General features: G+C 36.9%; 2 protein-coding genes across 5 annotated transcripts in view; one reads left to right on the top strand and one right to left on the bottom strand.

Annotated features, from left to right (window-relative positions):
• The window catches only part of KIAA0825 (KIAA0825 ortholog), a 229,143-nt gene extending 224,113 nt beyond the window's left edge, over positions 1-5,030 (bottom strand). For all 3 annotated transcript variants that reach the window (XM_058044253.1, XM_058044255.1, XM_058044256.1), the window contains exon 1: positions 4,955-5,030. The gene's annotated coding sequence lies outside the window, so the exon portion shown is untranslated. The remainder of the gene's footprint in view (positions 1-4,954) is intronic.
• The window catches only part of SLF1 (SMC5-SMC6 complex localization factor 1), a 34,236-nt gene continuing 22,948 nt past the window's right edge, over positions 4,840-16,127 (top strand). Inside the window, exons 1-7 of one of the 2 annotated variants that reach the window (XM_058044257.1) lie at positions 4,840-4,914; positions 5,662-5,775; positions 5,930-6,005; positions 8,238-8,481; positions 10,518-10,680; positions 13,670-13,798; positions 15,192-15,245. In XM_058044257.1, the coding sequence (XP_057900240.1) occupies positions 4,912-4,914; positions 5,662-5,775; positions 5,930-6,005; positions 8,238-8,481; positions 10,518-10,680; positions 13,670-13,798; positions 15,192-15,245 (783 nt within the window). In that variant the 5' untranslated portion in view covers positions 4,840-4,911. Of the gene's footprint in view, positions 4,915-5,421; positions 5,437-5,661; positions 5,776-5,929; positions 6,006-8,237; positions 8,482-10,517; positions 10,681-13,669; positions 13,799-15,191; positions 15,246-16,127 lie in introns of those variants that run through there. The other variant, XM_058044258.1, reaches the window with a different exon arrangement.

The following is a 16,127-nucleotide window of genomic DNA, read 5'->3' as shown; positions in this document are numbered from 1 at the left end:
TCCCTCTATACTGATCTCAAGTACAGGGAACTACAGAGAAGGTAGAAAGTATACAAATAACACATTACCCCACTGACTGTATCTCATCTAACTTAATTTTCTAATGTCTGTGACCCAGGGTTCATGTTTATCTGCATTCTGAACATGCTGTTGGCAGTTGCCTAGCCAGAAATTAAACTGAGGGGAGAGATGTGTTATTGCAGAGAATAAACCATTCTGGAATATTCATAGTATATGCAGATTGTACTCAACATTCAGTTATTAACAAAAATTTGCAATATCTTCTAGCATTACCTATATTTACCATTTTAAATGCAGTTACTTAGAGAAGAACAAAATACCAAAAGACAAACTAAATGCATTTTACAGCCCAAAACCCAAATAATCAGCAAGCACAATGTCAATCAACTTATGGGCATTCTCAAAAAACAAAGAGAAAAAGAAGATGATGAAAGGATTTTGATGAATGAAAAATTGCTGATCACATCAGAATGGATCACCTGTGTAGGAAAAAATATTATTAGAAGGCCACCAGAGAAACTACATCACATATGTATTCCAGGCAGGTATATAGCACATTTAGGACAAGGCAGAAGAGCAATAATATGATTAAGAAGGTCTAAGAAGCAGTGATAGATTAACTCATGTCACACAATGAAAAGAAACTTGGACTTTATGTGGTAGGACAGTTAAGTATTAAATGCAAAATAAATCCATTTCATAACTATATTTTAAAAGAAACAAACAACCAAAACCTTAGTCCAAGTCTCTCCAAGTGAGAGACTGAAAGTATGCTAAAAAAACACAGTTCACTAATTCATTACTGACTTAACTAATCAACATAAACTCATGTAGAGAAGAGTTACAGAATAAGCTGTTGAACACTGTTCTGTGCTCCCTATGTTTGTCCATTGATCCACTGACATACATTAACAGAAAGTGAGGTGGCAGAAAGGCAGATGAATGCAAGGAGATGAGAAGATGGGCAGAGCTCATAATAGTCATAAAAATAAATGTTCTTTGGAACAAAAATGGCTACATGAAAGAAGCACAAAAGATATGTCCGGAGAAGAACATGAAGATGTTTTTAAAAATAAGTACTAAGTTATGATAACAGAGTTTATAATATCAGTACAGCTTGAGGAAAAGCAGGAACTTTCACAATGCTTGTTCTGCCTTTCCTGTATTCATTAGCTCATGAGAGAAACTACGGGTATTTTTATAGAAAGGTGATTACTACTAAGAAGCTCCCGTAGCTTCTGTGGATTTATATTGTATTATTTCTAATCCCTGTAATCCCTTATCACTACAGAAGAAAGTTTAAATTCCTTCAGTTTCAAGAAGCCAGAGACAGTGTTTTGTACTGAAGAAAAAAATGGACTTTAAGTGGCACAAAGTTAGATTTTTATCCACATGAAGGCAGTGTGGAGACAATTTTATGACTGGTTTTTCAGTGTAGTTTCACGATTGTTTATTTTAGAAAGCTGTGATTACTAAATGTTTGCCTATTGCATTACAAGTTTCATTTTAAAAGTATACATATTATGTTTAGACTGAAGAAAAAATCTCCAATTAATAATTTTCCTTAATAAGTCAACTGATAATCTTGTTTGCATGATGGCAAGTATTTTAAGCACATACTACAAAACATATTCCACTAATAAAAAAATCTGTCAGATTATACTTCACAACGGAAAGATGCTTTTGCATGGACTTGATCACTCTCAAAATGTGCAAGTAATTACATAAGGAATTCACACACAGGAAGTCAAAAAGCTTATGTGGGACAAATAGTACACATGAAAAAAGATCAAACAAAAAAAAAGAAACCCTAACTTGCAAAGTAAAGGACAAAGTGGCAGAGGCTTTGAGAAACAGACTGAGATTTACAGACAAGTATCAACAGTGATAACATAGAAAGCAGCAGCACCAACAAGGCCTGAAGAAAGATAACCATGTGAAGTAAAATAGCTGTTACTGGGAAATGCAAGAAGTGAAATTTCAAGGCAAAAGACATAATGGTAATATAAATATGCATAGAACATTAAGGAAATAAAAATTTTAAGGCAGAAAGCCTGAACAGCGTAATGAAAATGAAAACTCTTATTTTCTCTCTAGGTATAAAATTAAAAAAGGAGGTCTGAAAGAGATGGACACCTGATACACTGTAAATAAAATCTTTCTGTGATAGGAGGACAGGAATACTTGTTTTTCTGATCTTGCTTTCTTAACGAACTGGACATGAGAGCTGTACAGCCATTCTTGATCATCCTTAAAATGTAGTTAGAAGGTTTATAAGTCAAATACCATGTGTGTAGTACAGAAAATTGCTTCCTAAATTTTATAGAACATGTTACAGGTACTGTAGAGCAAAATGTGTAAAAGTAGATACTATCTAAAACCCAGAGACAAGCTGCTAAAACATAATTTATAATACTGAGCAACTGAATTGTATACTTGACAAGTACATTAAAGAAAACTAGAGGGACTTAAAAATACATCAGTTAAAAAGCCTGCTCCCTATGAGACCTATGAGACATAAGGGACACTTAGCTACCTTAATGACATCACAACAAGGAAGGAAAGGAAGAAAATATTTTAGACTTTTAATGAACCAAATAATTGAATCAGGCAGTAAGTGAATTCCAAACTTAGCAGTCATCACTGAAATAATGGTTTAAAAACTTAATTCCTTAAAGCTCCATTTTGGTAACAAATTGCATTTTTGGTAAAATTTTGAAGAAAAAATAGATGTGAAATGCTTGAGAGCTCAGTTATTTTGATTACACATTATTTTATGTGCCAGAGACATGGGGGAAAAAAAGTTAATTCTTAAAGGTAAGAAATGGTCATCATATAAGTATGAATGATTGAATCAAGAATATCCTGAGTTGGAACCACAATCATCATCAAAGTAAAACTCCTGGGCCTGCACATGACACCCCAAGAGTCACACCATGTGCCTGAGAGCGTTGCCAAGCACCTGTTGAATTCTGCAGGCCTGGGACTGTGACCACTTCCCTGGGAAGCCTGTTCCAGGGCACAATCACCCTCTGGATGAAGAACATGAATCTAACCTCAGTCTGTCTTCCCTGACAGAGCTTCACAGCTTTGCTCACTAGGAGTTAGTTTAGACTATCTTATGCTGAAGACTTCTCCAGCCTGTTAAGAATCCTGTGACATAAAACTGCTGTTAGTTAGCAGTCAAGTAATGAATAGTAGCTAGTCCTAGTTAGTAAGAATTAAACTGTTTAAAATAAAGTAAAAGTTTACAAGAATTAAAATCAATACAATCCTGACAGTCCTTTACAGTCCTGATAAATCAATAGTAAAAGTATAAAGGTGCAACAGGTACAAAATTGTCAATAGACAAGTGGAAGCAATAACTGTAGTCCGAATATTAACTCTAAATATTTAAGATTTTTTTCACTGTCATTTTTGCAGAAAGAGTAGTGACAAGGATTGTTGATGGTAACTTCTTCATGCAAAAAAATAACTGCAATGCTAAGAAAACAAGAGATAGGAAAAGCTTCAGTAAGCATTAAGGATACCAGAATACTTTTTAACAGCAAGACAAGAGATATCTGTGGCCTGGAAGAACTGTTTTTCTGTTTTGATATTCTGGGAAACTCAGATTTAAACCAAGTGTCCAATCTGCTGCCAAATTTTAGATGTCTGCATCTACGTGATTTTGGTTTTTGAGAGATACTTATGTTTTCTAGCCGTGGTGAGCTCAAAGCATTGCTTCGATTGATCTAAGCTGCAGTGACAAAAACTCCGCAGTTGTGAGTTTTCTGGTACACATCTCAATTTACAGGTCTTAAATATGAAAGAGTATCTGAAATACCTCAGTGAGTACAGGGTGACTTGACCACAATTCAGTTCTCTAAAGAGGTATTTCAACCATCTTTTTTTAATCTTTTTTCTTGAACGCATGTATTCTACTCTCAAACTGTAGAAAAAAACAAATAAAAGTGTTCTACAAAGCTACCTCTATTTGCCAGGAAGCATCAACAGAGTTCTTGTGCAGTATCAGTTCAGTTCATTGCATGAGAGAGAAATAGTCAGAAGTCATACAGAAGGGTCCAAAATAAGGAGTGGGACACGAAAAAAAAGTTTTATGAACAGCAAATCTTGGCATTTCTACATTTCTGAATTCTACACTGAGTGCCTGAGGTACAAGATGAATATTATTTTGATCTCTTTGTATTGTTTTGTAACTGAAAAAAAATCAAGCCTTGATTCTCGTAACCAAAACGTTGCACCAATCTGATCAGGGGGGCAGGAATGCTTTCCCTTCTCAAAAATATGTGCCTTGATTATCTGGCTGTAGCACTACCTTCTTACTTGCCAATGTGGCTTTGAAACGTTTCTACGAGACGTTTGAGAAAATGGCTCTGAGGGTCAGAAATCTCTGATCCCTCTCCTCATTCTTACAGCCAGCCTGTTCCAGAGGCAACTTCAGCTTGCGTACAGACCGACACACCCCCCTGCCAGACCGCCTCCCACAATTTCAGCTCCGCCGAGCCACAGCCACGCCGATTTCCAGGCTCCCGGAGAAGTCAGCGCGTTTCCCAGCTCGCCCTCCGCCCCCGCCCCCGGCCCGCCTCCCTGCGCCTGCCAGGGCCCCCTCCTCTCCGTCGGACGGAGCGGAGCACCGCCCCTTCCCGCTCCTCCCTGCAGCCAGGCCTGGAGCGCCACGCCGCCGGGACCGCCTCAGACGGATTTCGGCGCCGCCTTCCCGCGGCAGGTGCCAGCGCCCATAAGAGCCGAGGAGCCCGAGGAGCTCGGGGGCTGCGTAGCGCCCTGCCGTGCCGCACGGGAGAGAAGGCGGCCGCGGGCAACGCCGCTGCTCGCGGGCGGCCGCAGCGGAGCCCGGCCCTGTCCCGCTCGGCGCCAAGGCCCGGCCGCATGGTAAGCTGAGGGGAAGGGCAGCCCCAGCGGGGCCACTTACCCGGCCGGGATCCCCCCGCGGCTCCGCGCCGGCGGCCCCGGCGACCGCGGAGCGTCAGTAACAACGTCCCGGAACGGCCGCTCCGCCACATCCGGGGGCGGGGCGTGGGAAGGCGGGAACCTGCCGGGCTGCGGCGCCTGGCGGGCACCGAGACGGACCGGAGCGGACCGGACCGAACCGAGGCAGCGTCAGCGCCGGCACAGTGCCCGCTCCCCTAGCCTCCGTACGTGAGCGCTGCAGGGCTCCCCGCCGCAGCCAGGGCCCCTCGCTCGTCACCTCCGGAGCGGGACCGCGGCCGGCCTGCCGCTCCTTGGCGGCGTGTGCCTGTGGCGGCGGGGTTCCTTCACCCGCGGGGCGATGGGAGGCTGCACCGCACTGCCGACAGCGGAGCAGGGGTTCCAGGGCCTGAACTTCGGGCATTTGGGTGCAGAGCCGAGATAGCGGACCTGGCGGCCTCGGCCCACTGCAGGCTGCAGTTTGGGGTTCGTTCTCAGGCTTCGTTCGTTCTCAGGCTGCTCCGGTACCGCCTGTCAGGTGTCTTTGCTGTGGCAGGCAGTGAGAGCTTAAAATGTGGGGTACCAGCCTTCATTCCTTTTGATGTGTTTTCCTATTTTATTGGAAAAGAAGTGCTAGTCTGGCCTTGCAAGCAACTTCCCACGGTGTGTATTTTGTGTGTTAATGTTTCCTTTTCATTCTTCTTTCAACAGATGGCAAGTTACAGCCAGAAAAGGATAATACAAATAACTGGATTTAGAAAACAAGAGAAGAAGGCACTGCTCAAATGCCTGTCCAAGCTGAACTGTGTTTTTCTAGAGAGTAAGGTATTGTTCATTACAATACAGCAAAGAGAATTAGAAGTGGAAGTAAAAATGCAAGTATTAGAAGAAAGGACTGTGCAGTAGGTTAGTTGTGTATAAATAGACAAAGAATTTTAAAGTTTCCAGTGATACAAAGTGTGTTGTTTTGTTTTGTTAGAAATACAGAAATTGTACACATCTTATAGCAAAAAAGCTGTGCAAGAGTGAAAAGGTCTTAGCTGCCTGCGCTGCTGGTGAGTAAACGATTTGCTGTTTAATTTCATAGCATCACAGCATAAGTCTGGAAAGGACCCGTAAAAGGGTTTAGGTACCTGTTATAATTTTGTATATGAACTGTCTTACAAACCTTCATTCTTCTTGTTCCATTAACCTTGATTTTTAACATAGTATTATGTTTAAGTTACGATGAAGTCCACTTTTTTGTTTTGCTTTTTTCCCCTAAATGATATGCCTGCTATTTCCCATTGTTGATCTGCCTCTGTTCCCAAACAGAACACTTTGTTATATGTTAGATAATAAAGTCATGCTCAAATTATTTGGAGGCTTAAAAGAGGACAGAGGGAGTATGAACACGTGTTGTCAGCTTGGATTTTTGACGATAAATGTACATGGAACATTCACTGGCAAAGGTCACTGTAAGTTCCTGTTTATGCAGCAAAAGAAAATTCCAGGCTGTTGCCATTCTGACAGAAGCTACTGGTCTTTCCTCCTTAACTAGGGTCTGGTGCTGAAATCCCATGCATTAGCAACTAAAATGGTTTTAGAAGGAAAACATTGTATTTTAAGATTTCTTTATAGACTGATCACCTGTCAGAATTCTTAATGCAGTTTGAATATCTTGTAGTTATGAGATATCACAATATCATTTTTAAGCATGGTAGTTATTTTCCCTGTATCATATTACTCTAAAGTGTTAAAGCAGTTGTTAGGATGGATAATCTTAAATTAAGAGATAATAGAAAAATAACTAAACATACATTTGGGTTTAAAGATATATTTAAATTCCTTGATTTCCATATTTATATATATGTATGTATTTTTCTTTGTACTAAAATAAAATTCTGATTGCAATCTTACCTAAAATTAAATAGACCAAAAGTTTCCAAGAGGGGAAAAAATATTAAAATGCATCTAAGTTTCTGGCACAGCACTTCATTTAGCAATTTTAAACCTCTGAGTTAATGTTTTCTTACTTTTTGAAGTTTAAAATTTGAAGATATTGTCTTGAACAGAGTGGAAACGGTACATCTAGTGTCCTCATGGTGATGCAAAACTCTGTCATGCTTTGATATGTTCAAATCTTTTCCAAGACCATCTAATACTTCTTAATCCAGAAGAGGTGCTAATTTTGCATAGTCATTGCTCTTACTCGTGCCGGCAGAGACAGTGTATTCATTCCTACTGTGTTGTTTTCCAGGTAGTGAAGAAAGATCATGTTTAAACATTTGGAACTCCATAGAGTTCACCAGAAATACTGTCAGGGATACCACTTGTCATGTGCTTTCTACCTGACAGAAGTTTTGGGATGGAAACTTCGCATGAAAGTGGTTTTAACATCCAGGTCATGCACAGCATACCTTTTCCAGTCATAAATCCACTGGTACCTATACTAGGTTTTGTAGAAGTGCCATCTGTGCTCCTGCACTGAGACATTTTGTCAGTCAACCCTGCTGTTCTGTGAAACCAATTAGGTTCACACAATTCAAGTCAATTTCTCTTACAGTGTCTTCTGTAGGTAGTGTTTCAATACAGGAGCAGGGTACTAACCAGTGCTCTTGACCTGAACCTGTAAGAAGAGAGAGAGACACAGAAAAGGGGAAGATCATTACATACTATATCAAAAGCATACATGTGGAAGATGAAAGAGAAGAGGCGGAGGAGGTGGAGCCAAGGGATGAGAGAAAAGGATGTGAAAAGAAGAAAGGGGAAAGAAAAAAGTCTAAAACTGTGTCCCCCGAATATTGATATTCACTACACTAGCAGTGCAAGTAATACTAAGAATATATAAGAGAAAGAGCTTACATGTTAAATGTCTAGTTCCTTTAAATCATAGGTAGTAAAATATTTCTTCATTTTAGTACATTTGTAGAAGTGTCAAATGATATTAAAATTAAAGGACTTACCAAGCTTCTGTGAAAGTCCTAAGAACAAAATCTGAGAAGCTGGGAAAATGTGTTTGATGTTTTTGAAGAGATAGAAAAGTATTTCATCTAGGAAGGATAAAAAGACACTTAATCATTAAAAGAAAACAAAGCGATCATTTTCAGTGGCATTTTGAGATTTTTGATTCTGGAGTCTGAAGTGGAGGACTCTTGTAATAGGAAGAAGTTTTTTAAATGGTACTTATAATTTCGTCTTTTATTTGGACAAGAAATGTTTAAGTTAATTTTATATTAATTCTTCAGTTGATTGCCATTTGTCTCCACAAAAAATCTTTTGTGGTTGACAGTTCATTTTCTTTTTAGGAAAGTGGGTACTAACTAAGGAGTACATAATTAATAGTGCTGAAAGTGGCAGATGGCTTGATGAAACAACGTACGAATGGGGATATGAAATTGAAAGAGACACCCATTATTCACCTCAAATGCAATCTGCACCTAAAAGATGGCGTGAAGAACTGACAAACTCTGGTGCTCCAGGGGCCTTCCACAGATGGAAAGTTGTCCTCCTTGTTAATAGAGGTGATAAACGAATGGCATGTATTGAAAGGTAGGAGTTCCATCCCAGTTAATTTGGTCCATAACAACCTCCAGCTATCCTAACTCTGAGTTATTTTCATTATTATATTTCCATACTTTTATAATGACTTTAAATCTGTAACATCACTGCTTTTCTTGCCTTCTTTTAATATAGTGTTAAAAACAACATGCATACGTTTTTTATCAAGTAAGCTGCTAACAGAAACTTCCTTCATGAGGCAAGATACACAGATTTGCAGTTTTTATTTTGTGTGTGTGTGTTATATTGAAATAGTAGCTGGAACTGTATACTTTATTTCACTTGACTAGATGACCTGACTGTCTCATGGATCTGGGCACCACTGCTACTGACCTGATGAGTGTTTGTGTCACATTTATGTAATAGATTCTTCTAGTTCTGAAGATGTAATTTGTTCTAAGACAGATTATTCTGATATATGATAAATACAGATAGTTTAGAAAGTGAGTGTAGAGAAGTAGAAGAGGAATGAAGGAAAAAAAGAAAGATAAGGAAAACCAGAGTGCAAGAATGCTAAGAACAAATGTTTCTTTTCCATACTCTTCCTACACATTTGGTTTCATTACTTTAAATTCTACACCTGAATTTAAATCAGTGCATGTTTAAGTCCTGTTTGTGTCTGGTACAGTAAAAGGAACATCTGATAGTTTCAGAGCTTTCCATTCATTCAGATACTGTCCAGCTTTCTATTGAGATCCCAGTTAGTTAGGACTGCTCAGGTTTGAGTGTGCCACCGATCCACAGTCAAGAAGGGAATTGCAGTTTGTTGGATCATAGTACCGGGCTGTTTGCTATGTCACAGACTATCTGTCTGTCTGTTCTTCATAAACACAAAGTGGGGGTAGTTGAAGTTGTTATCTTCTGATTTTGCCAACTGAAAATACTTTAAGTATGCTGTTTTTTGGCTAAGTGGGAGGATTTACTATGTCCTGCTACACTTGTGAAAATGCTGATTCTTTTTCCGTAAAAACTGCTTATGTAGATGTTCATGATAACACTGTTGAAATGATGTCTTGCACAATGCTGTCTGTTTCTATTTCTTGCAATAGAAACCAACTTTAACAGGAACAACACCAGTAAGACAGGTTAACAAGTTTTGAGAAATACAATTTTTTGGAGACTGTTTTCCATGCACTCAATTTTTAGTCAGTCATAAAACATTGACATGTAGATATTTTTTGGCTTCAGCAGATACTGCTTTCAGTCATAAAGGACACTATAGCTTTGGGGAAAGTCTGGGCTTTTTCTAGTATGTAACAATACTGTGCCTTTTATCCTCTTTCTATGCTCTTCCTGCCTTTAGTGCCTAGCTGTTGGATGGGTAAGTGTGTAAGACCAGCACCCTTTTCTTTTCATGTATCTGGATTATGAAAAATAAAACCTATATCCAGAATGTCATTAAATCTTATTTTTCCACCTTTTCTTTTGCCTGGCATTTTTTCTAAAAAATAGGAGCACTTGTAGCTTAACAGGTCTGGAAATTGTCCCTGGGGAAACTGTTACATGTGATGGTGCCCCAAAGACAAGCACATCTCTTTTCTGTATGTGATACTTTCATGATACTGGACAGCACTAATGCTGCAAATGTGTATTTCTGTTACAAAAATATCATACTACATTTCAGAAAAGCAGTCTGCCATTTTTTGTTAACTGCTTAATTTATAGGAAAACTTAACCAAAAGATCATTATTTTGGGATAGATAATGCAATAAATTATAGTTGCTGTCATCAAATTTGATACTTGGAAAGGTACAGAGGTGAAACTATCTATCACATATATTGGAGGTGTACATTTATTTTAATTACTAGTGTTAAATTTCGAAGAGACTATTTTGTTAAGTGGATTCTTTAATTTTCGAAAGACTATTAGGTGCCATTTTATCTTTCTAATGAAGTTTGTGCTGTGCCACACATCTAGAAGCCTTATTCAGTTGCGCTTGCATGCCTGTATTTTGTGAATGTTATTGTAGCTTTAGGCAGTGTTAATATAATATAGTAAATACATCTTTCTGAATATGTTTATTTAGAGTTCTTAAAGCTGGAAAGGCAACCATATGTTCATGTGAAAATGCAGAGCACAATATAACTCATGTATTCATCGGTGGTAAAATTTCTCCTTTACAAAATAAAAAGTGTCTCTCAGAAGCTCGACTCTACCCTTTGCAATATATAGGCCATTACCTTTTTCAAGTAAGTAAACTAATTTATTGATTACTTTAAATAATGCAGTGTTAATAATGGAGGGGAATATAAAAGAATATAATCAGCCAGAGTGTTTTGTGATTTGATTAAAGTTAAGACAACTGTCTGATTCTGGGACCATGTATCCAAAAGATAGAAAGGCTCATGAATATATACAAATACCTGAAGAGAGGATGCATAATAGACAGGTAGGTGGTTGCCTGTGGTGCCCAGTTACAGGAAATTGAGTACAAATGTAAAGTCAGGAACCACTTGGGTTTTCTTGCTGTGAGGCTGATGGAACACTGTACCAGGTTGTCTGAAGAGGCTGTAGAGTCTCCAGGTGCCATATGGACATGGTCCTGTGCCTAGTGCAGAGTTCACTAGAACCAAAATTTTGTTTTACTCTTTCCCTTAAGAGGGATGCCCCATGTTTCATACTTGTTTGCTTACCAGATGCACTGCTCAGAAGTTATTAGTATTTTGGTCTGTAACTATTCAAAGGCTTCAGAATATTTATTTAGATCTCAGACTCTGGGGTGACTTTAATCAACTGCTAATTGAAACTACTACCTTTATAAGCAGGTAGGAGCTAAAACTGTGTGTGTTGCCATTTGTAAATCCTTTGGTCTCTTCTGATCAAAGCACTTAGCTCTTTGTAGTAAAGGTATTACAGGAGGGTGAGAAGGTTGGAAGGTCTTAATGTTTACATTCTGAATAAAACACATCAATGTGGCCTCTTACTCTAGTGCTTACTCTCTTAATGAAACTTGTTCAGGGAAGTTGCTCTCATTTAAACCTTTCAGCTAAGATGAACATTTTCATAGATGAATTAATGTAAAAGCTTTATGGCTATGTCATCTTTTATTGATCTCTATCAAAATCATGTGTTTGTTGCTATGCACCTTGAATTCCTTCCAGGTGAGATAACAACTTTCCATCTTAACGAATCCATTAGCTTGCACATCTTTTTTTGCTTAGATTTCATTAAAGGAACTCACCTCAGAGACTGAGAACATTAGCTTTCTGTTTAAGTGAATCCGAAGAACTCAGGAAATAGCCAAGGCTCCTAGTCTCTTAAAAGGAAAAGAATAAAACATAGGCAATAGGCAATCAAATTGCAGCCCTTGTCCAGATATATTAAGCTTTATCAAAGAATGTTACGGACATGCTCTTTTCTCTTTGTCCCAGAAGTACTTGACGTGTTATTCATTAGATTGTTCCAACTTCATAAATTTATAGTCATGCTATCTGACTGCTACTTCTAGCAAATATAAATCTCAGTCCTCCCCTAAACATCCATATATGTGTCTAGATGATGGATTTAGCAAAATAACATTATATTATTTCCAGGGCAACTGAAACTCAACTGATGTTCAGAGTATTTTTGGTGTGATTTTTTTTTAACTAAGTCTTTTCTTCATGTTTATATTTCAGTATCTGTTCTTATTATCTTAACCTTGTAAGTCTACTGTTAAAATACTGTGTGAGATTGTCATTGGTTATGTGATGTTATAAGGCATCAAATTCATTGGTTCAGGGTATTAAAACACATGCATGATTTTCTTTTAGGAAGCTAGTCTCATAATTAAACAGTGAATTTAAAAGCTTTTTTGGATGCATACTGGAGTTTCTAATTTTTTTACCAAGATTGTACTATTAATTGTTTGAATATAAGTGTTTTAATGAGTGTGTTGAAACTAACATGCATGAAGGGCCATAAGAAGTGAAGGCTAGTTAATGCATCAGAGTTCAGTTATCCATGCTCATCAAAAGCTATTTGGAGCTCTATTCTAGTTACAAAAAAAACTTCATTCTCTTTTGAAATGTGCAAGAAGTTCTTGTTCTCAATATTTGTTTAGAGATCCATTATGCATGTGCCAAATATGTTTGTATTGAACAATGCATTTAAGGGAAAATCTGAAAATAGGATGAGGATTGTAACTTTTGAAACTTTTTCATCTCTTTCATAAAAACATGGAATTACAAACTTATTGCACCTTATCATTGCATGCACTACTGTGTTTTTTCTTTGCTGTTATGTCCCAGACTCAATTCACCCATGAGATTCAAGAGTTTGAATTATTAGGCAAGTTACACCAAACCTTCCACACCTGCTCACAATAAGAAATGGCCAAGGCAATGTTTCACTTGTGTCTGTCTCATGATTCTTAACTCATCACACTGCAGGAGGAGGAGTCTGGTTTTGTTTATTGACCTTAAACAAACATGGTGTTTTATTCTTAACCTGTGTATCTTTGATGAAAAGCATGCATTGAAACTCTTACTGAAATGTATGTTCTCAACTCATTCAGTAAATTCAAAATATTTTGTATAGTTATTTTGTGGTGTTACTGAGAGTAAGCAGTTGAGAGAAATTTGAGAAATGCTTCTTCATTCCCTGTGCTGAAGAAGTGGCTGAAAATGATAGGTGGACTCTAGAGAATTAATGACTATACAAACAGACAAAAATATAAAAGAAAAAAAAAGACAGTAAAAACATTTTAATTTACTAATTTTACATTTTTAATTTACATTTTAAATTACTAATTTGTTCTGTGTTTATAGGCAAGAACTGAAAAGATTTCATTGTAGTGGTCTATTATATGAAAAGACAAATTGAAGAAGAAATGCCTTATAAAATCTTTACTATGTTTTGAACCAGTTGAAAATGTGTGAGCTCTGGTTTTAGTTTTTGAAAAGTTCTGAGAAAGAATCTGTTATGGAGAAATAGTCCTTGTTTCAGCCACAGAGATTGTGACTTACCTGAAGTCAGTTAGGAAAAATAAATATGGGGAAGCTCACCTTGATAATTTCTATGCTGTAACTTCGTACAACAACAGTGGTTTGTTTCCAAACCAGCAGCTCTTTTTTGACATATGATATGATAACATAAACATACAAAGGCACATACAGTTTGCAGTACACTATATAGAAGCACATAAAAGTTGGTTAGACCATTAGCTTTGAAACAAAGTATTATTTTTTTGCTCTGCAGAATGAAATACAAAATCCCAAAGATACACAGATGAACCGTTTCCTGGCTGCACAAGAAACAGACCAAGTCTTGCCTAAAATGCAATGTGAAATGAAAAATGTTATTATAAAACATATGTATTTTACTGCGGTAAGTAACAGTTGATACTTTGTTATAGCATTATATATTTTATATACATACAATTTTATATTTTTATATTGCATGAATTATATTAAAAATCTCTATCTTTCATTATAGTATTGAGCTAATAAAGTAGATACTTGACATAGCTTTTAACAGGCCTTTTAACCTGCAATATTTAATAATCCCATATTTACTACATCTGCCAGTAGTTAAAATAAAACTTAGTCATGGCAATTCATTGGCATGGGTGTGTAGAAGACATAGTTTACTACTTAAAGCCTTGGTGTAACAGATGAGGTAAATAGTAGCAAATATTGTTGAACAAGATATCTTTGACTTACAGTCTTTCTGTAATTTTCCTGTTAGCTAGCTAACTTATATTAAAACACTTTTCAAAACGTATTGTAGAGCCAGTGTTTTGTTGACTGACATGAATGTTTTTTATTACAACTCAAAAGTGGAACTAATGCATTCCTGTGGTTTTCTGTTGTCACAGATCTAATCCTGATAAAATTGCTACATTAGTAGTTAACAGCTCTATTTCAAGTCAAGAGAAAGCAACTGAATACCTTGAGTTAGGATATGTTATCTCTGTAAGCTACAGCGAATGCAGATGATGGTGTCGAAGTTTATTTGTAGGAGCTGTTTTATATGAAGCATTGTAAGTCTAGTAGTGGAAGAATTAAAAACTTTAGGTCCTCAAAAAGTACACACAGTGTTTAAACACAAGATTACAAATAGAAGACTCATGCTGGTTTAATCTGTGCATCATCATCACATGCCGCATCTTTTATCGGTGACATTTTTTCAAGGCTATACCCCCCAGACATTTAAAAAATACATTTGTTCTTTTCATGTATTTTACATACAGCAAATGCTCTGGTTCAGACTATTATATAGCAGTGTGCCACTGGATTAACCCTTCAAAGACAGTCTCTCCTAAGAATATTTTAGTAAGGTGTTTTAGTAACATTGTAATACTATGCAATATCTAAATATGGCTATAAGAGTAATACATTTTTGCACCTATGACCATATTTTTGTATGCAAGAGGAATCCATAGTTGGCATTTTGCCACAGAAAAACTGAAAATTTTTAGTTTATTAATGTCTAATCTAGGAACACTGTCCTTACAGAGCAACCACATAACAACAAAGAAACAAGAGAAGGGGAAAATGGGAAGGAAAATTTGGCTATATTTAATACCTTTTAAGTCATTAGTCCCCTATTTCATAATTTACTCATCCAAATGAAAAATCTAAAAAGACCAAACTAAATGTTAGGTTGTGCTTGAACTACATTTAACAGAAGTTGTCATTTGGGAAGTATCATACTACACTATTTATTGAATATATTGTCTGGTGTCCAGTGTGCAGCTTGACTTTATTCTGTTTTACAGACTACTAAGTACAGACTTATGCAAACAGACCAGCTGAACAAATGCAATCCAGAGGTAAGAATTATTAAAAAATAGGGCATGTTATTCATATGGAATTTTATTACAAAGTTAGGAAAACATACTTTAAGCAAAATTAGTTATCAAAAATATTTTTAGATTTTGGCTATCCTAAACTCTGATAAAGTTATTGTTGCGTTAAAGAGCATCATTTGGTCTTGAATGTTGTTTGTCCCTGGGATACTTTTAGTACAGTCTCTGTTATTACAAAGAAACTGCTTAATCCTGCTGGTTAAGAGAACCTTACTTATTAATTTTAGGTAGTCAAAAAGGAAAGATGTCCTAATGTGATTTAGAGCATCATAAATTACTCAAGCACTGTATTTATGCAGTAAAATAGAGAGTACACAATTTTTAGCACTACTTTTTCTTGTAGGGACAGATTTTAGCTGAAGTCAGTTTTCCAGAGTCAGCTGAAGCACAGATTGCAAGTAGAATGCTTTATGTTTTCCAGTCCTGTTTTCATAGTCACTTTGACTTAATTCCTTTTTTTTGTACTGTACTCTCTTTTTTATTTTCCTTCAGCCAAATAAATACTGTAAAACAGGTCAGCAGTAGATTCTATTAAGTCTTTGTTATGAATACCTGAAGTAACTTTTAAAGTTAAACTTTTAAATACCTGAAGAACTTTTAAAATTTTGCCTTGTCTATCTATAATACTAAGAATAAATTTATAAATAATGTTGAAACATTGCCTCTTTAGTACTCAAAAAGCAATTTATACAGTGGCCATGAGCTACTAGTGGTGCATTTTATATGGTAACTTGTGTTACTTAAAAGTTAAAAAGGGAAACACTTAAAGTATGTGTTATCTTCCTGTATTCCTTGGTAACTGAAGATCTGGTATCTTCATGAGCCATTCTACATAAATAGTTACTT

This window comes from Melospiza georgiana, chromosome Z (assembly GCF_028018845.1).
Source record: "Melospiza georgiana isolate bMelGeo1 chromosome Z, bMelGeo1.pri, whole genome shotgun sequence".
NCBI lineage: Eukaryota > Metazoa > Chordata > Aves > Passeriformes > Passerellidae > Melospiza > Melospiza georgiana.
The sequence above is the reverse complement of the archived record's forward strand: the minus strand, read 5'-3'. Positions and strand labels throughout refer to the sequence as shown.